This window comes from Canis lupus, chromosome 3 (assembly GCF_048164855.1).
Source record: "Canis lupus baileyi chromosome 3, mCanLup2.hap1, whole genome shotgun sequence".
NCBI lineage: Eukaryota > Metazoa > Chordata > Mammalia > Carnivora > Canidae > Canis > Canis lupus.
Window position 1 is genome coordinate 44,115,303 of NC_132840.1, and position 20,987 is coordinate 44,136,289.

At 43.2% G+C, this 20,987-nt stretch overlaps 1 protein-coding gene across 4 annotated transcripts; it reads left to right on the forward strand.

Moving 5' to 3' along the window:
• The first annotated feature begins 1,179 nt into the window (after nucleotides 1-1,179).
• Nucleotides 1,180-17,813, forward strand: LEPROT (leptin receptor overlapping transcript). Of its 4 annotated transcripts, none has more exons than XM_072820642.1 (5): nucleotides 1,225-1,307; nucleotides 1,681-1,755; nucleotides 6,250-6,325; nucleotides 11,723-11,909; nucleotides 12,691-12,906. In XM_072820642.1, the coding sequence occupies exons 1-5, from the start codon at nucleotides 1,292-1,294 to the stop codon at nucleotides 12,778-12,780; spliced, it is 444 nt and encodes a 147-aa protein (XP_072676743.1). In that variant the 5' UTR covers nucleotides 1,225-1,291; the 3' UTR covers nucleotides 12,781-12,906. The 4 variants fall into 4 exon arrangements, with proteins under 4 accessions (XP_072676745.1, XP_072676743.1, XP_072676742.1 ...); XM_072820641.1 differs by lacking the exon at nucleotides 12,691-12,906 and adding an exon at nucleotides 13,987-17,813 and having other exon boundaries at nucleotides 1,237-1,307; XM_072820644.1 differs by lacking the exons at nucleotides 1,681-1,755; nucleotides 12,691-12,906 and adding an exon at nucleotides 13,987-17,813 and having other exon boundaries at nucleotides 1,180-1,307.
• Nucleotides 17,814-20,987: the final 3,174 nt, after the last annotated feature.

A 20,987-nucleotide genomic window follows, 5' to 3' on the forward strand; every position in this document is an offset into this window, starting at 1 on the left:
AAGGTCTCTTTCAGATTGGCCCCACCAAGACAATACTCTGTATTCCTGTGAGGAAAGGTAAGTACCAAATGGCCCCCTGACGTTTAAATTGGCCTTGGTTACCTGCAGACTTTGAGGTCCTAAGGTGTAAGACTAATACATATTTAGGGTTCCTGAAAGCGTACCGCAAAGCTGGGGCTCGGTGGCGCTGGACCCGTACAGGGTTGGCTGCGCTGGAGGGTCTTGGCCTGCGCACCCAGGGGACCGGGAGGAGCAGAGGCCCCAACCGACGGATTGAAGGACTGAGCGTGGGGCAGGTTCGGGGATTACGCGTAGGGCTCAGGATCTAGAAGGAGGGGCCTCTGGGGGCAAGGTCGGTTCACGCGCTGAGAGTGGGTATCCAGGCCAAGCCCCGACCGGGATCACGGGGTGGGGCGGAGCCCTGCAAGCTGGAGGCGGCGTACGGACGAGCTGGGCGGGGCTCTGCGTGGCCCGGGCGGGGCTCTGCGTGGTGGGAGTGAGCTTGGGACCCGCAGGGATCCCGCTCTGAGCCGAGGAGGAGAGGCGGCCGGGACCAGCAGGGCGGGGCTCTGAGTGGCGAGGCGGGATCGAGACCCCAGCGGCGGGGCTGTGCAAGGTTGGAGGGAACTTGGGACCCACAGCGTCTGGCAGGGGCGGGGCTCTGCGTGGAGGGTCTTGGACTAGGAGGGGCGGGGCTCCGGGTGGCGGGGCGGGCCCGGGATCGGTGGGGGCGGAGCTCCGGGGGCGGGGCGGATCGGGGCGGGGCTCTGGTTGGCCGAGCTGGGAGGATCGGGACCGGCGGGGGCGGAGCTCCGGGGGGCGGGGCGGGGCGGATCGGGGCGGGGCTCTGCCGGGAGGGGCGGGGCGGATCGGGACTGGAGGGGGCGGAGCTCCGGGGGGCGGGGCGGGGAAGATCGAGAAGGCGGGGGCGGGGCTCCAGGGGCGGGGCGGGGCGGGGCGGATCGGGGTGGGGCTCTGGTTGGCCGAGCTGGGAGGATCGGGACCGGCGGGGGCGGAGCTCCGGGGGGCGGGGCGGATCGGGGCGGGGCTCTGCCGGGAAGGCGGGGAGGATCGGGACAGGCGGGGGCGGGGTTTCGGGGACGGGGCGGGGCGGATCGGGGCGGGGCTCTGGTTGGCCGAGCTGGGAGGATCGGACCGGCGGGGGCGGGGCTGCGTGGAGGGGCGGGCCCGGGCCCGGCGGTGCGGTGCTGGGCCGGGTCTGGGCCGGGTGTGGGCGGCAGCCGGGCCGTGGCAGGAAGCCGGAAGCAGCCGCGGCCCCAGCTCGGGAGACATGGCGGGTGTTAAAGGTATATGGGTGGCCGCCCAGCTCGCGGCTCCTGCGGTGGGGTGAGCCTCCGTCCCGGGCTAAGCCTGGAGCTGCGCCTGAGCGCGTGGGCGGGGACCGGCTTCCCCCGGGCCCGGGCGCTCCCGTCTCGGCTCGCCCGCGGGGTGCGGTGGACCCGCAGGTTCTCACGCCCTAGCCCGGCTGTCTGGGGCCGTCCGGGCGGGGCCGGGAGCAGTGCCTGCCTGGGACGCCGGGCCACCCCGGAGCATCACCTCCCGGCTCCTCAGTTCCTCGGAGCGGCCCCCGCCCCCACCCCTGCCGAGTTTCAGACCGCCTGGGTCTCTTTCCACTTCCTGACGTGTCCACCCTGACGCCTCTCCTCCTCCCTCCTGTAGCTCTGCAGTTTCCCATTTCCTCCGGAGCAGCCATTGTCTCGAGTCTCCTCGGCCTCGGGGCTCTTAATCCTCCCGGTACTGATCTTTTTTCCAGTTGAGCAGAGTTGACTGCAGGCGACGGAAAGGCCGCAGGAACGCTGTATTTCTCGTAGTTTGGGGTGTAGAAGAGGTGCAGTGTTATCGCTACTTTAGTGTTTATCTGTGGACAGACAAGGAGGAGTGTTTGTACCGTGTGTGTTTTTTTGACTGGGGCAGTTCCGCAAGGGGATGCCGAGAACACCAGTTCCCTGACTTGCTCGCCTGTAGAGAAAGGGGAGATGGCAGCGGCGGGAGAGGCTATTGGAAGGTTCCTGTTATTTTGGTGGGAAACCGTTATATCTCTAATGTTTGGTTAGAGTAGTATAACTTGTTCCTATCTTGGAATTACTGTCCTCTTTGGAATTTGTACCCAAGAATCTTCCCAGTTAATCAGCATCTGCTCTAAACATGTATAGACTGTATCTGCATGCATGTGCGTGCACTCTGAAATTTATGTGAGTATGTGAGCTGTTAGCCGCAGACACATTTTGTCATTATTTATGGCTGACTTTTATATCGGTTTAGTAAACACGATTTACTTGGACATTGTGTTAACATGTGTCCGGTTGGACGTTGTGCTACACGTGTCCAGTGTGTAGCATGTCCCTCTGAAGCCGGTGCAGAAAACAGATGACGTGTAGTATCTCAGCACTGGACTGTGCTGTTTAGTCATGCCCCCCAAAACTATCAAATAATAATAAGGTTATGTGTGAATGTGTTAGAAATCATGATGTGGTAAAAAGGAAGATAGACTATGAAATGGCAAAGGACTAAAGGAAAGGGGAACTGTTTTACAGATAGTTCCCCTTTTATTGAGGGACTACTGTATACCTGTGGCTTGGGATAAAAAGATAAAAGCAACTTTGGGGTGACAGAACTGGAAATAATTATATTACTGTTGAAGTCTTCAACAGTGCTTAGATAACAAGAGCAGCAGAGAGATGGTGTTTTGGATTGAATTGAATCCCTCAAGAGATTAATGATCAAGTTCTAAGTCCCCACTACCTGTGAATGTGACCTGATTTGGGAAGAGGGTCTGGCAGATGTTATCAAGTTAAGATGATACTGCATTAGAGCGTGCCCTAATGCAATGACTGGTGTCCTTATAAAAAAAGGAAATTTGCATGGAGGGCTATAGGGACAACACCATAGGGAAAGAGAGGCCAAAATTGGAATGATGCAGGTAGAAGCCAAGAAGCACCAAAGACTGCCAGTGACCACCAGGAGTTAAGAAAAAACAAGGAAAGATTCTTGCCTTAGAGCCTTCAGAGGAAGCATGGCCCTGCCCACACCTTGATTAGAGATGCCAAGCCTCCAGAACTGTGAGAAAATAAACTTTGGTGGTTCTAAAGGGTCCACGGTATAGTACACTGTTAACAGCAGCCCCAGGAAACTAACACAAATGGAATTCCTTAACCTTGCTCCTGGGAGAAAAAGGACTGCTTTCACAAAAGAGGCAATTTTGCACTGCATCAAATCTAAAAAGATCAGTCAGGTAAAGCCTTACTGAGGATGGAGCAAGGACAGAGTTTTTGCCAAGTGGAGAGAACATGTTCCCAGAACACTGATAGGCTGTGGAAGCAGCTGTGAAGGGGTGACACCAGCTTCGTTTATTGGAGAGATCACTGTCTGCTATGTGGATTGGAAGGGTCACGGTTGGAGGCAGGTGTGAGATGGTGAGGGCCTGCACCAGGGCAGTAGCGCAGGGTTCAAGAGAAGAGGGTGGTCGTCTCACTCCTTTAGGGATTCCCTGGATCCTGGAAAGTGCAAGATCGAGATGCCAGCAGATTCAGGGGCTGATGAATGTCTGCTTCCTGATTCATAGATAGCCATCGTCTTCTCACTGTGCCCTCATGTGGCAGAGGGCAAGGGAGCTCTGGGGTCCCATTGATGAGGGCCCTGATCCCATCCAGGAGGGCCCCGCCTTCATGACCTAATCACTCCCAGAAGCTTTACAGACCGTCACATTGCCAGTAGGGTTTAACATGAATCTGATGAGGGGACACACTCATTCAGCCTATAGCAGTAGGTTTGAGTGACATCTGGGAGGAGTCACTTTGCCTTGCTGATTTTTCTCGAAGATAGAGTGTGATGATAGTGTTGGTTGTTCTTTCAAGATGGAACTTAAAGGGGAGAAAGTGTGTTTGGAAGGAGAGAGTAAAATGTTTCCGTTTTACAGGTTGCATTCGAGGTCCTTGCTGGCTACCCAAGCAGAGAAGTGCGGAGTGGAGTAGGATGCGCAGGCCTGGTTCTTAGGACCTGTTCTGGGCTTGCGGCATCAGATGTGGCTGGACCCTTGTGGTACCAGGGAGTTTGGGGTTGAATGCAATGTGTCAGCAGAAGTGTACAGTGGAAAGAAATGAAGGTGAATTCTTGGTTAGCTCCAAAGATAGCGGAGGATGTGATTTCCTAAAAAATTAAAAAAGAATCAACCGGAGGTACATTTGTGACCTTTGAGAGATCAGTATCACAAAACAGAAAGAAGATACTATGGTTCCTAGCTCTGAAAGGTCTCCAGCAGGAGGGAGTGATATGGATGGTGAGGCACAGCGCAGGGACAACGCCAACTGGGGAATGACCATATGTAGTGAAACAGTGTGTGCAAAGTTACTTTTGTAAGCGTTTCTTTAAAAAGTGACATGTACCACATGGAAAAATATAAAAATTAAAATTGATGGTCCTCCCTTGCCCCCTAATGTCTGTATACTTGCAGATGTTTTTAGAAAGCACCTTAGCATCTTCCTATAAAGCAGTCTCCTCAAATCTCTTAAAGTAAAAGGAAATAATCAAAACGTTAATTAAGTTAGTGAATAATTTTGAACATTATGGATTTTTTGAGAAGAAAATTTGGCTAAATTGTGTCCTGTGCTTTGGGTTTATACCTTGAGCAAAGAACTTTGCTAAAATGAGCAGATACCTTCATCAGGCAAGATTTATATATGGAGCACCTCCTTTTGCCAAACACTTCACATAGATTATCTCCTTTACTTCCCATAAGCTCCATGAGAAGGTGGCACTGTTATTTCCATTTCACAGGTGAGAAATCAGATTGAAAGAGGTTCAATTTCTCTCCAAGGTCACACAACCACTTGGTGGTCCAATGTTAAGATTTGAACCCCTGGGGACACCTGGGTGGCTCAACAGTTGAGCATCTGCCTTTGGCTCAGGGCGTGATCCCCGTCCTGGATTCAAGTCCCATATCGGCTCCCTGCGAGGAGCCTGTTTCTTCCTCTATGTCTCTGCCCCTCTCTGTGTCTCTCATGAATAAATAAAATCTTTAAAAAAAAAAAAAAAAAGATTTGAACCCCTGTTGGTGACTCAGAGCTCAGAGCTTTTTTAACAGCCCTGAATCTTTATCTCCCACTCAGCAGCATTACAAGAACAAATGCATTCCTACCCCCTCAGAGATTAGTGTTGAACAGAGGCAGGGAATAAATATTTTATTCAGTGGATAGTAGTTGGGAATCATTTTCTATGAAGACATGAAAGCAGTCTTCAAATACTTGAAGTATTGTGGTTGGGGGAGGCAAAATGATCAAAAGGTATATGTATTACAGTGAGGCAGTTTGGGATATAATTTAAAGAGGATTTCCAGCATTTGGATACTGTCAGAAGAAAACGATCTGCCTCAGGCAGTAGTGAATTCTCTCCACTGGAGTTGTGTGGACAGGCTGGCTGGTGTCTTATGATGAATAGATGGAACTCCTATATTAGGGGTTGGGGAATGCTTGAGAGTGTTCTCACCTAATGGTTTTAAAGTGGTGGACATAGCTAGTCATTTGCCCGTCAAATGTGACATCAGCTAATAAGTAAATCACTATATTTGCTTAAATTGGGGATCTTTTCTTTAACTGAATGTTTTTATTGAGATACAGATCACATACCAGGGGTGCCTGGGTGGCTCAGTAGGTTAAGCGGTTAAGTGTCTGCCTTTGGCTCAGGTCATGATCCCAGAGTCCTGGGATCGAATGTCTGCATCATCCGAGCTCCATGCTCAGTAAGGAACCTGCTTCTCCCTCTCCCTATGCCCCTTTCCCCTGCTTGTGCGCTCACTTGCTCTCTCGCTGTCAATTAAATAAATAGAATCTTTTTAAAAAAAAAATCATGTACCATAAAACTAACCCTTTTATTTTTTTTTAAGATTTTATTTATTTATTCATGAGAGACACAGGCAGAGGGAGAAGCAGGCTCCCTGTGCGGGACTTGATCTCAGGACCCCGAGATCACGACCTGAGCCAAAGGCAGATACTCAACCACTGAGCCACCTAGGGGTCCCCAAACTAGCCCTTTTAAAGTGCAAAAATCTGTGGTTTTTAGTATATTCACAAGGTTATGCAACCGTCACTACTAGTTAATGCCAGAACATTTTATCACCTGAAGGAGAAAAACTCCATACCCATTAGGAGGAACTCCCCATTCCTCCCCTCCTCCTCCAAGCCTCAGGCCACCATTGATCTGGGACCTTTAATTCTGGGTTTTTGTTTTTCACAGCTCTTGTGGCATTATCCTTCAGTGGGGCTATTGGGCTGACTTTCCTCATGCTGGGATGTGCCTTAGAGGATTATGGGTAAGTTATCATCTCAAAAACAACTATTCTTGTTTTTTGTGCCTTTGTCACCATTAGTTTGGGTGTTAGCAAGTTTGTTCACTGTAGCACTGAGCTTTCACCAATGAGTTAGTGAAGTCCAGATGCCTTCACAGGTCAGTTGGATTTGTGCAGAGAAAAGCTTTTTGTAAACTTGATGTATTCGTTTAATAAGCATCTACTGAGCACCTACTCTGGACCCACTGGGGATACAAGAATGAAGACACAGTCCTATCCTCAAGGAGCCTGTGGTTCTAGTTGTACCTGAGAGGTAGGCAGGTGACGGTCCGGTCCGGAAGATGAGAGCTGCGGTGGAGTCAAGTGTACAGTACACAGAGAGCTTTGAGAAGGCAGGTTTGAGTCTCTCTGGAAGAGTCAGGAAGGGCTGCGGAGAAGCAGCACTCTTTAAGCTGAGACGTGGTGCCTGTATTAGGGTTTGTGGGGCTGATGAGTTAGGGAAGGACATTCCAGGCAGTAGGAACCTTCAAAAAGATTTATTTGGCAGCTGTTGGTTGAGTGCCTACCGCATGCCAGCCACCATTATGAGAATTAAGGAATCTGAGAACCAGGTCCTCTCTTAGAGTGTGTATTTCAGCGTGGGGAGCACAGACAATAAACAAATATAAAAAAAAAATCCATTCTATCAGTGGTAGAAATGTTATGAAAGATAAAGGGCCCAGAGGTCTGGGAGAGGGTGATCAGGGCAGGCCTTTCTGAGAGGGTGACATGTGAGCAGAAACGTAAAGAAGAAAAGGAAGCAGGACATATAATTAACTGGGGAAAGAGGACTTCGGGCAGTAGGAAGGTCATATGCTGAGGCTCACATATATGAAAGTATATGGACTGTTCAGAAAACCACTCGGGGTTTGTTATGGTGGGGCATAGAGGGTAGCTGGGATGGGCAGAAGAAGGGTTGGTCAAGGATGTAGAGTTCATCCTTAGGGCACTGTATGCCTTGTAAAGGAGATGAGATTTTATACTTCAGGCAATAGGAGCTGGAGAAATAGCTTGAAAATAGGTTTAAAGGGTGAGGGGGTTTAGGTTTTCAGGTCAGTCTGGCCAGAATGTTAGTGTGGATAGCAAGGTACTGAGAGTATAGTCAGGGTGAGTAGTAGGGCACTACCATCATAAGTCAAGCAAAATGTAGGGCTGTGGCAAGAGCAGTAGAAAGGAAGGAGAGAAATCCTGGTGGCAGAACTAATAGGTTTTGTTAACTGACGTCAGGGTTCAGCAAGGGGAAAAGGTTCTGGGATGCTTCCAGGTGATTGGCTAGAGCAACTTACTGCACGGAAGATGATGGAACTAACTTAGACCAACTGGAGCCAGTTGTTAAGACATTGATGAGTTTAAGTCCTCATCCCAGTCCCAGCCAGCTATCACAGAAATTGTCTAAACACAAGAGGGAGCCCTGCAGTTATAAGCAATACTCATATTTGTCTGGAGCTTTTGCAGCTGTTACGGGAGTCTAGCATTAAGGGTATAAGCTATCCTCATTTCTAGCTGGGGACCCAGAGCCCAGAGAGGTTAAAGACTTAACCCAAATCACACAGCTTTAAGTGATTCATGTTCAAATTGGACTCATGTTCTGAATCTCGACCATTTTTCTGTAACCAACTCTGAATCCAGGTGTTATAATTCTCTGTGGTCTCTATAAGGTTAAAAAGAACAACCCCCCCCCCCCCAAAAAAAAAAACCCAGACAAATGAGCCATTACTACTACAACAAAGAAATTAGTTTTATGTCATAACAATGGTGATCAAGGATTATCATCTTCATTAGGAGTCAGCATACTGGCACACAGGCCAAACATACCCTGATGCATGTTTTTGTAGTTAACGCTTTATAGGAACACAGCCATGCTCATTTAGGTACTATCTTCGGCTACTTTTATACTACTGGGACAGAGTAGTTGAGACAGAGAACTTGTGGCTTGCAAGGTCTTAAGTATTTACTATTTGGTCTTTGCAGGAAAAGCTTGCCAATTTCTGGCCTACATGTTTTCCAAATAGTATACATTTAATATTTAAATTTTGTGTATAAGCAGGGTTGCTTCTCTATTAGTTCTTGTAGTTGAATATTGGTGGCTTATTGTGAATGGAAATGTAGTCTCCTAGATTTTTTGTTTTTGCTTTTTAAAGATTTTATTTATTCATGAGAGACACACAGAGAGGCAGAGACATAGGCAAAGGGAGAAGCAGGCTCCCTGTGCGGAGCCCAATGCGGGACTCGATCCCAGAACCCTGGGCTCATGACCTGAGCCAAAGGCAGACCCTCAACTGCTGGGCCACCCAGATGCCCCTCCTAGATTACTTTACAGACAACTCTCACTGTATTTTAGGAAGAATTTAGAGCTCCTGGCTGTGGGCATGTCCGTCATAGCTGGATCTATTCCAGGCCTCTTCCCCTCTCTGTATCTCTGTTTCCTCAGTGGTAAAATAAAGACTTCGAACTAGAGAATCTCTAAAAGTCCCTTCACCAGGATTGGGTGATTTTTGAAACACACAACAATCCCTATAGTTTGAAATTAGGAGTTAGAATTCAGTGTTTACATCCTGAGTCCTCTTGATAAAGGGCCTTTTCTGTTCTTGCTTTTTGGTTATTACCATCCTGCACTCCTAGATCTGTGGCTGAAATAAACTTTCATCACATTATAGCTTTGCCACAACTTCTGCTTAATGGTGCTGGCTATCAGGGTGGATCTGTGTTGTGGTGATATATATTACTGTGATGTGGATATATAAAAATGAGTAGAGACTATGCTTTTTTCCTCCCTCAAGAAATGAAGCATAATAACTACCTGATAAAGATAAATATTTTTGAAGTAGTTATAGAGAAAATGTAATTGAAAAGCAGATGGCAATTTTTAATAAACGTAAAACATTAAAATTTTCATTACAGTATTGTTACCTCTTATAATAAAGGTTATCTAAAATTTTTGCTAGTAAGCATCTTTATTTTTATGACTTCCATTCATAAAATTCATTCCGTTAATTCAGTAAGTATCAATGGAATACCTCATTCTAGGCCATGGAGATAAATGGTAATTGATTAAGACAGATTAGATTCTTGTTCTCATAACAAGGAAATATCAAATAGGGATAAGTGTTGTGTAAAAAAAGCTAAGAGAGTGATGTGCTTAAGGATAACTTGAAGTATTTAAAATGGGTGGTCAGTTGTATTTCACTTAGTGTGATAGCCTCTATGTCCATCCATGTTGTCACAAACGCAAGATCTCATTCTTTTTTATGGCTGAGTAATATTCTAATGTGTATGTATGCATACACACACACACACACACACACACATATATACACATATATTCTTTGTCCCTCCATCTGTTGATGGACTCGAGTTATTTCCATATTCCATATCCTGGCTATTGTAAATAAGGCTGCAGTGAACATAGGTATGCATATATCTTTTTCAAATTAGTGGGTTTTTTTGTTTTCTTTAGGTAAATACCCAGTAGTGGAATTACTGGATCATATGGTAACTCTAATTTTTTTGAGGAATGTCCATACCATTTTCCACAGTGGTTACACCAATTTGCATTCACACCAACAGTGTGCAGGGGTTCCCTTTTCTCCACATCCTTGCCAACACTTGTTGTATCGTGCCTTTTTGATACTAGCCATTCTGACAGGTGTGAGATAATATCTCACTGTGGTTTTGGTTTGTGTTTCCCTGATGTTGAGTGTTGTTGAGCATCTTTTCATGTGTCTGTTGGCCATCTGTATTTCTTCTTTGGAAAAGTATCTGTTCAGGTCCTCAGCCTTTTTTATTTTTATTTTTTTAAAGATTTTATTTATTTATTCATGCGAGACACACAGAGAGAGAGAGGCAGAGACATAGGCAGAGGGAAAAGCAGGCTCCATGCAGAGCTCGATGTGGGACTCGATCCTGGGACTCCAGGATCATGACCTGAGCCGAAGGTAGATGTTTAACCACTAAGCCACCCAGGCGTCCCCCTCTGCCTTTTTAAAATTGGATTATTTGGGGGGTTTCTTGGTGTTGAGTTGTAGAAGTTCCTTGTATATTTGGGATATTAATATCTTACTGGATATACTACTTGAAAATACCTTCTCCCATTCAGTAGGTTGCCTTTTCATTTTATTAATGGTTTTCTTCACTGTGCAAAAGCTTTTTATCTTACTGTAATCCCAGTAGTTTAATTTTGCTTTTGTTTCCCTTGCCTGAGGAGACATATCTAGGAAAATGTTCCGAAGGCTGATGTCAGATATTGCCTGTGTTTTCTTCTAGGAGTTTTATGGTTTCAGGTCTCCCTTTTAGGTTTGTAATCCATTTTGAGTTTATTTTTATACATGATGTAAGAAAGTGGTCCAGTTTCATTCATTTGCATGTAACTATTCAGTTACCATTTTTTGAAGAGGCCAAATTGATGGCTGGGTCGGGAGATGGAGGGATGTGCAAAATGGGTGAAGGGCAGTGAGAGATGCAGGCTTCCAGGTATGGAATGAGTAAGTCACGGGGTTGAAACACACAGCACAGGGAATGTAGTCAATGGCATCATAATTGCAATGTATTTGGACATATATGGTAGCTACACTTTTGAACATAGCATTTTGTAAAGAGTTGTTGAATCACTGTGTTGTACACCTGAAAACTAATGTAATGTTATGTGTGAACTATATTTCAGTTAAAACATAAATAAATTAATGAAATTGAATGGTCAGGGAAAGCCACTTTTAGAAGGAGACCTCTCAGTTTAGATTACATAAGAAAGAGCCAGTCAATGAGAAGAGGGGGAATGGTGCATTCCAAGCAGAGGGCATGGCTAGTGCAGAGGCCTTAAGACAGGGATGAGCTTAGGAGTGTTTAAAGAATAGAAAAAAGGCTGGTATGGCTACTGACTGAGTGAATGAAGAGAAGATGGCACAAAATGAATGGAAGACGCTGACAGATCATATAAGGCTTTGTAGGCCAGAGCAAAGAATCTGGGTTTTTCTAAGCCATCAAAGGGTTTCCAACATGCATACACTCAAAAGATCTCTATTGAATTAGCGTGTGCAAGGCACTGTACGGTGTTCTATAAGGAAAACAAAGATGACTAAGATGACTAAGCTTGTCTTTAAGAAATTACAGCTCAATAATAACAGAAAACAGTAAAGATTCTAGATTACACATCTTGTAGTTGTTTTTTGTAACACGATGTAAACTATCTACATATTAATGGACTAGTAGCTTATAATCATTACATCTTATTGGTTCCTGGTATAAATCATCTCATGTACGAATATTGAAATTAAATTAATGACTTTGACCTAGACATCAAAGATAATTCTGACTTTGAAATGCAGTGTGTCTTTAAAATGTAACCATAGCTTTTCTTTTTGGGTTTCTTCTGGGTCCACCTGACAGCGTTTACTGGCCCCTGTTTGTCCTGATATTTCACGCCATCTCTCCCATCCCCCATTTCATTGCCAAAAGAGCAACATATGACTCTGACGCAACAAGTAGTGCCTGTCGGGAGCTGGCATATTTTTTCACTACTGGAATTGTTGTTTCTGCCTTTGGATTTCCTGTTATTCTTGCCCGTGTGTCTGTGGTAAGTTTTGTTTTCTATTGTTTTGCCTTGTTGTTGCTGAGTGTTCTTCAAAGGCTGTGTCCAGAACATCAATTTCATTTCCATTGCTTAGGCTTGATACTCAAATCCAAGTGTGTTTTTAGTTCCTCTTTTCTTTTTATTTATTTATTTATTTATTTATGATAGGCACACAGTGAGAGAGAGAGAGGCAGAGACACAGGCAGAGGGAGAAGCAGGCTCCATGCACCGGGAGCCCGATGTGGGATTCGATCCCGGGTCTCCAGGATCGCGCCCTGGGCCAAAGGCAGGCGCCAAACCGCTGCGCCACCCAGGGATCCCTAGTTCCTCTTTTCCATTTTAGATCTCCCTATCGGTGTCTTGGCCATGTTTTCAGAATGCTTTCTTTGTCTCTCTTATAACTTTTAGCCAGACCATGTGATTTCTTGCTCTTTCAACTTTAAGCTATTTTCTGGAATTGTGCTTAAATCCTTGCCTCCTAGAGCGATCCATGGAGACTATGGTAGTAATGCTCTTTTGGTTCCAAAGTAAACATCACATCAGATTCTTCTCCTGCAAATAGGATCATGGACACAATTTTCAACCCAATACAGTGGGCATGTTTTGAGGAACAACTACATGGCCAATAGAAATACAATGAATAAGATGCCATCTTCACATCTAATATAAAATTTTTCCTTTTGTTTCCAAAACACATATCATGGGTATAGTTTATTCACTTCTTTGACGTTCACTGTCTTTCATACTACTTGCTTTTATTCCCCCTAACTACATACTGTTTCAGTTTCATGAAACTCTTATTTGGGGCATTGGATATCTTACTTGTGGCATTGAAACTTTGGAACATCTGCTATTTGTAAGATACCAGGAATAAGAGCCAGATACTGTCTCTGTTCCAGAGAGCACAGAAACTAGCCTGATGGGTAAGTACACTATAAATGTATTATGTGTGATAATTGAAACATGATTACAACACCATAGGAGCACCAGGAAGAAAGACATTCCAACTGGCATTTGATGTAGGCCCCTAAGGATAAATAAGGTTTTGATTAAAGTAGGGAAGACTGTTATATGGAATGGCACCCAAGTGTGAAAATGAAGTATGTGGTATTTCAGTGTGTGGAGCCAAAAGGATGTGGTTGAGATGGAGGCTAGAAAGGTTGATGAAGCCCAGTTGGGCAGGCTCTTGAATGCCATGCCAGCTTGAACTCTGTCTAGATAATTTGAGAAGCATTGGAAGGTTTTTGAATGCAAAATCATCATGACCTTATTCTTCTTGTGCCTTACACTAGTACTTCTTATGTTTGACTGTAAGGATTTTTGTTTTATGCATCATGTTTCATGAAGAAACTTTTTTTTAAAGATTTTATTTTTTTCATGAGAGACACACAGAGAGAGTCAGAGACATAGGCAGAGGGAGAAGCAGGCTCCCCGCAGGAAGCCCAATGTAGGAATCAATCCCAGACTCCGGGATCACACCCTGAGCCAAAGGCAGATGCTCAGCCGCTGAGCCACCCAGGTGTCCCTCATGAAGAAACTTTCATTGATGTTCTCTTTCTACTGGTTAAGTTAAAACAAAAAATGTCCACTAGAGGGTACTCTCATCCCTTACTCTGTCCCCCTAGAAGGATCTGCCAAGCTGGAAAGCTGTTTTCATTTGTATGCAGATTATTATTTAAAGCTTTAAAAAGAAACAGACCAATCCATAACTCTCCAATTTCTATTCTCCTGAAAGAAGGCAATGGGTATAGAACGTTTAGTACCCAATATTATACTTGGACCCTTTATATTCTGGCTGCTTGTATTTTACTTAAGGCAATCATCATCTGCTGAAAACAAGTTGAGAAATACGTCTAATGGGGAAAATGATAAGGATGATACAGACTTAATTATCTAGCATCACGAAGTAATTAGGCTAATTACTGAATAGTTCACTGTCTCCTGCCTGTTATATTATTAAGCCTTTTAGCAGTTTTATGTAATATTTCATTGCATGACTCTAATGCAGAAAATAACAGAGATTTTCAAAGAGTACAATATGAAGAAAGTAAAGATTTAATCCTTTTTTTTTGTGTTTCAGATCAAATGGGGAGCCTGTGGCCTTGTGCTGGCAGGCAATGCAGTCATTTTCCTTACAATTCAAGGTTTTTTCCTTGTATTTGGAAGAGGAGATGATTTTAGCTGGGAGCAGTGGTAGCACTTTATTCTGATAAAATGCATTTTATTTCTTAGAAGTCATACTATATGTACTTGTGTGTGCATGTGGCCTTTTACTATGAAATATCATATGCTGTTTTTTTTTATACCTTTATCATGTTCACTGTAAGGACTGCATGAGAAAAAGTTTTATTTCCAGCAAATAGACCTCTCCATTTCCTCAAGCTGAATTATGTTATTTGTTGGCTGTTCATAGGGTCATGGTGCTCTCGGATACTAACATGGTCTTGTAGACAGCTGCTCACTTACGCCGTGTACCTTTTGCCGGGGGATGCGCTTGGGTAGGCAGATAACACTGGAGCAAGTGTCCATTCTGCCCAGGACTTCCAAGGTGTACTTGTGGCCCAGAGAGACAGATGTGGCTCCCTCTTTGTGTTGTAGATCCTTGGCGCGCAAAGTGTGGTCTGCACAGCACCCACCTCACCGGCCAGTAGGTACAGACTCAGAGGCCCCACCATGGACCTAGTACATTTTGGATGAGACCCCAAGTGAATAATTATATGCACATTAAAGTTTGATAAGTGCTGTCATAGAGGAATGAGCATCACATCTAGCGTCCCTGTCTTCCCTTTGGCTTACCCACTTAACCTCTCTGGGCATGAGCTGCTCATTTGTAAAAATGGATTCACCTGCCTTTGTGTTGATGCCTAAGTTCAGAGGCCCTTTGGTATTTGCGAAATGCCCAAATCTATAATCTTGTTCTTCACATTGTGGAATTGCTCTCAGTAGGGAGGCACTATGTCTTCATACTGTCTGAGAGGCAGTGGCTGGGTGCATAGTGCTGGGAGAGCAGAATCACCACAGAGCCCCCCTGGGGTGTACAGAGGGAGGCCAGGCTGGAAGCAGCCCCTGCTCTAGCATGGTGGGCAAGAGAGGATAGATAATAACTGCTTAATTTCCCTTTATAATCACACACTTCTCCCCAGCTCCTTCTCTGTGATGCGCTCCATCTCCACCCCACCAAACACACACACTCCTCGCAGTTCTGTGTTGCCCTTACTTCCTCACGGCTCTGGCTTTTCCAAGGTAGGAGGCGGAGGGCGAGCTGCTTAACTTTATCCACATGTTGATGTGCTTACTGTCCTTCATGCCTTGTAGGTCTTTTTCTATGTATATATAAAACACCTTAAGCCACTTTTAATTAAATGAACCATTGGGAATACGTGTCATGCTGGGTCCTGTAATCAATTTTTCTAGCTCAACTTCTTGTCCAAGATCTATTGAGAAAGGGAAATACGGGAAATAGAACCACTTGGTGAGACTGTAATGACATCAAAACACTGAAATTGTGAAGTTTGGAATCTGAGGAACTGGCATATATTTTCATATTCTGGAATGATCCGGGACCAGGAGAAGAGAACAGTGATAACTAAAAGGACAACGTGCAGTTATATTTTGTCCTTGTGCATGATTTTATGTTTTCAAAGATCTATGTACATACAGAATTATTGATTTTGTTTCTGATATTTATACTAGAAAAATTATATAGACACTTTATAATTTTAACCAGCATTTTAAATAATACTTGCACTTATTTTATTGTAATAAATTTCTCTTTTAACATAAAAGAAAGTTTAATTTCAAAAGTCTTTATTCTGATGTAGCCTTGCTTAAAAGATAAGAAGTGAGAATTTCTTGGCATTCAAAATGGGCAGTTTGAGCAATAATCTATCCGGCCTTATATAGTAATAGCAATAAATTTTAAGATACCATGTGAATGTCTAGTTGGCTTGTAATAGTATTTCTTTTCCTAACATGGAAATAGTGTTTAATTTATACTCCTCTTTTGTAAAAGTATCTTTGTTACTTATACATATTTCAGAAAACCAGGTAGCCTTAATATGTAGCCTTAAAGCATTGCCTCTGATTGTATTTCCAGAATGATATAAAGTACTTGCATAGAGAATATTTGTAACTATTCCCTAATAATAGAAGGGTTGGTTGAAGTGATATATTGTTGAATTTGCTCTTTGTCTAAAAATGAACATTTATTCTTAGTGGTTAACTGTCAGCTGAGTAATAAGTGTCAGCAGGAAGCAGTGCTGTGTATGAATGTACAAGACAAAAGTTTCCTTTTGATGACACAAGTGTTGGAATTTGTTTTTTCCTTTATAAAAGGTTCGTTTTTTTTTCCCTGTATACCTTAGAAAATATTTTGGAGATGCAGAGCACATTGATTACATTCTAAAACTGAGAATACACATAATGAATTGCTCTTATGAGTAAGTCAGTCATCTTATGCAGGGATTCTCTATCATACTCCAAACAACTGACTTATAGGTGGGCTTTGAAACACTTCGCCACAGAAAATGGGAGATTGGTGATCCCAGGCCAAGCCTTCTGAGATGTAGTGGACTTAACAATGCTCAGGAAACCTGCCTGAGTTTCCGGTTTTAGAAACAGGGTAGCACGAACAAGGTGGAGAAAGGAAAGTAAATCTCCACCTCTTTTCCTAAGAACAAAGATCTTTATTCAATTTTTGCAACGCTTCCCATCCCCTAACGCCCTTGGAGTCCAGGTATATTCCTGAGTTTTTTTGGTCTCCTCTCCTGATGTGGGACCTTCCTCCCAGCCTGCCTCACTTCCTGAGTTCCTCTTATGCCCAGATTACCCACCTCCCAGCTCCTACCCAGTCAGTTTTCTTAGTGTCGCTGATACGGTGCAGTGCTGATCAGACTCCTCCCCAGAAAGAAAGGCTGACTTGTGATCATCTCCCCACTCCCCTGGAACTCTTTTTTTTTATTTTATTTTATTTATTTATTAATGAGACACATAGAGAGAGGCAGAGACATAGGCAGAGGGAAAAGCAGGCTCCCTGTGGGGAGCCCAATGTGGGACTCAATCCGGGGACTCCAGGATCACTCCCTGAGCCAAAGGCAGCCGCCCAACTGCTGAGCCACCCAGGTGCCCCTCCCCTGGAACTCTTAACAGTGCCCACAACATTGAGCAGTTCCCAAGCTGAGCTGCAGCTGCATTTTCACAAGGTAGTGCCTGAGAACCCAGTGGCTTATTCACAGAAAATGGCAGTGTTTCAAAGTGAAGTGGAAAAGCATTCCAGCAGTTTATAGAAGAATAATAATATTTGGGTTAGGGGCAACCCTCTCATCTTTGATCCCTTCCTCCTGGTGAGTTCTCAGCTGGTTGCACTTTTTCATGGTGGTTTCTTTTCCTCCACTTACAGACCCACAGATTCTCCTTACAGTCCTCAAGAAATTTTTACCTCTGAGCTATTCCCCTGACGAAGACTCAAGAGGCTGAAATGTTTCATTAAGTTAATAACATTTCTATGCTCCCAGGGAAATGCTTAGATGTCACAGAAATGAGCCCCTTTTGCAGAAAAGTCCAATTTTGCACCATAATTTAACCAGATTTTTATGAGGATACTAGCATTTTCCAAGCAGAGTAATTAGTCCACAATGGGGAACTGTTATTTTTGTAAGTGGATATAGGTTGTTTGTTTTAATTTTTTTTCCCCAATCTGCCTCATGAAGTCCCTTATTTGCAAAAATCCCAGTGCATAATAGCTCATGAATTATAATCTGTTTTGTAAGTGGCCATGCTACCGGAACACAGTCAGTGGTACCCCAAACATAATGTGAAGGATCTCTAAGAGTGCTTTAGAATGAATTATATATGTATGATAAGGATGATTACTTTTTCAATAAAACTTGTCATTTATACTTTAACAAACACTCTTCTTGTATGTTATTAAAGTGTTTAATTTGGGCAGATTAATTTTCCTAGTCTTTTTGTTTGGATAATCTTAATGTGAACGTGACTAGTTTTGAGCCTACACTTACTGTGATAAAAGAGAAGCAGGATAGGGATATGTGCATTCTGGAAGGGATCCAGTTGCTAATTAGAGCTTTGCTGAGGCTAACACTCCTGTGGGTGGGGGTGGGTGGCTGGACCTGGTTAATAATCAGTAATTCCTGTATTGGAAAAGAGAGAAAAGTCAACTCTTTAAAAAAATTGCTGTACATACTTTAAAGAGTTTTTGTGCGCTATAGAAAAGAATGAGCTGCTGTAAAATCCTACTTAAAGAATAATATGTTCTCCTTATGCATGAAACATTTGGGGAAGATCTAATGTCTTTCAAGTGGATTTAGGCTGCTAGATTACAAAGAGCCTGAGCTAGTTATTTCTTTGTGTTGTCTGAGTAAGTGTAAAGTTTTATTTTATTTATTTATTTTTAATTTTTTTTTTTTTATTATTTATGATAGTCACAGAGAGAGAGAGAGGCGCAGAGACACAGGCAGAGGGAGAAGCAGGCTCCATGCACCAGGAGCCCGACGTGGGATTCGATCCCGGGTCTCCAGGATCACGCCCCGGGCCAAAGACAGGCGCCAAACCGCTGCGCCACCCAGGGATCCCAAGTGTAAAGTTTTAGTAGAAATTTAATATTATCAATATAACCATAAAATGCCCGTAAGAAAGAACAGTTCCCAAGGAAACTTCTCTGGTCCAAGGGTTTTTACATATGCATTTTCATTTAGAAAGTACACTGGATGCATCAAGGTTCCTCCTCTGAGGCTGAGAATGGATGTGTCTGAGAAATCATGCACCTGGTATTTAAACAGCATCTCCTGTTTTGAGATTTAAACAACAAACTTCCCTCTTTGTTTTTTGTCAGTTAAATGCGAATAAAAAATGTCTTGTCCAGTCATTGTAATTGGAAAGTTATTTTCTCCTTTCTGCTTCCTACAGTGGCTCTTTACAGATTTCCACTGAGGGTATCAGTTTTTGCAGAAAGAAGTAGAAAACAAATGTCTGGGTTGTTTGTTTGTTTGTTTGTTTGTTTGTTTGTTTTAAAGAACTAAAGTGGGGGTGCCTGGGTGGCTCAGCAGTTGAGTGTGTCTGCCTTTGGCTCAGGTTGTGATCCTGGGGTCCTGGGATCGAGTTCTGCAGCATGATCCCTGCAGGGAGCCTACTTCTCCCTCTGCCTATGTCTTTGCCTCTCTATGTCTCGCATGAATAGATAAAATCTTAAGAAAAGAAAAAAGAGAACCAAAGTTGCTGGAGAATTTAAATTTCAGAACTTCCCTCACATTTTTTTACGAAGTGTAACTTTGTAGAAAGTGAATTCCAGTTCTAACATTTAATACCTTGTAGTCACCAGGCATAGTGCAAAATTAATAAATGACCATTTTGAAACAATTATTCATGTTCAGTATTGGGCACTTAGACGAAGTGGTCCTAATCTTGAGATCACACATATGGAAAAGACCACACTTGAAATCTGCATAGTATCTCTATTGTTGATGATTTCATAATCAAAACTGGTTAATTACAGCTGTTTCACACACTTTCAAATTAATTATTAGAGATTATTAAATCAAAAGTGTGCCTTCATTTTCTTATCCTCCGTATAACTCTAAACCATCAATTCAATCTTAGGTGGATAATTATTTTACTTAATAATTTAAAGCATAAATGCACTTATGTTTCTGCAGTTGAGAAACACATTTTATCACCACATTCTATATCAGCATTTATCTCTTCTTTTAAGATTTTATTTATTTATTTGAGAGAGCACGAGCTGAGTGAGAGGGGCAGAGAGGAAAGCATACTCCCTGCTGAGCAGAGAGCCTAATGTGGGGGGCTCAATCCCAGGACTCTGGGATCATGACCTGAGCCAAAGGCAGATGCTTAACTGACTGAGCCACCCAGGTGCCCCTATCTCTTCTTTTTCTATAGCTTATCAGTAAGGGGAAGTTGAAGGTTGGGGGCAGATACACAGGCTGTTTGAATTTAGCACCCTAAAGCACATTAGTGAGAGATTGAATGCAAGGTGTCACATAAAACATTTTTGAGGACAAATGAATAGCATGAGAAACTGCAGGATTAATACACTTTCCACAAATTTAGTTGGAAGTTTAATTAATAGAAATATATATTTATTAATAGAAATAGAAATTAATAGAAATTAGATTAATTAATAGAAATTAAATTAATAGAAATAGAAATTAATAGAAATTAAATTAATAGAAATATATATATATAAAATGCATTAAGGAATAAACTTCATTTATTCAACAAAAACCTATCCTCTGTATCTATACTCACTGACTTGGTGATCTCATGCTGTCTTGTGGCTTTAAATAACCTTTTGTAGGCAGCTGATACACATTTTATCTCCAGCCCAGACTTCTCTAAACCCCCGAGTTATATATACAACTGCCAACATAATCTCTCCACTTGGATGCCTAATAGGCATCTCAAACTCAGCATGTCCAAAATCAAACTACTGACTCTCTGGTTCTGTTCCTCAGAACAAAGGACTTGGAAGTGTTTCAGAACTTATCATTGCACATCCCCCATGCAATCCATCAGGAAATCTTGTCACTTCTAGCTCCAAAATGTATCCAGAATCAAAACATTTCTCAGACCACCACTGCTACCACTGTGGTTTGAGGACACTATCCTATTTTGCTTGTGTTACTGCGCTAACCTCCTCACTACTAGTTTCCCTGCTTTTTGCCTATTTTCTCCTTCAGACTAGTCTCAACACAGCAGTCAACTTGAGCCTGTAAAATGTAAATCAGATCGTGCCACTCCTCTGCCCCAGTGGCTTCCCGTCTCACTTTAATAATAAAAAGACACAATCCAGTTTTAAAAAGTGAACAAAGGATCTGAATAGGCATTTCTCCAAAGATATGAAAGTGGCTAATGGATACATGAAAAAAATGCTCGAAATCTGAAATCCGGAGACATTAGGAAATGCAAATCAAAATCACTTTGAGATATCACATTTCCCTAGGAAGGCTAAAATAAAAAAGGCAGACAATAACAAATATTGACAAAGATATGGAAAAATTGGAACCCATGTAAATTGCTGGTGAGAATGTGAAATTGTGTAAGTAC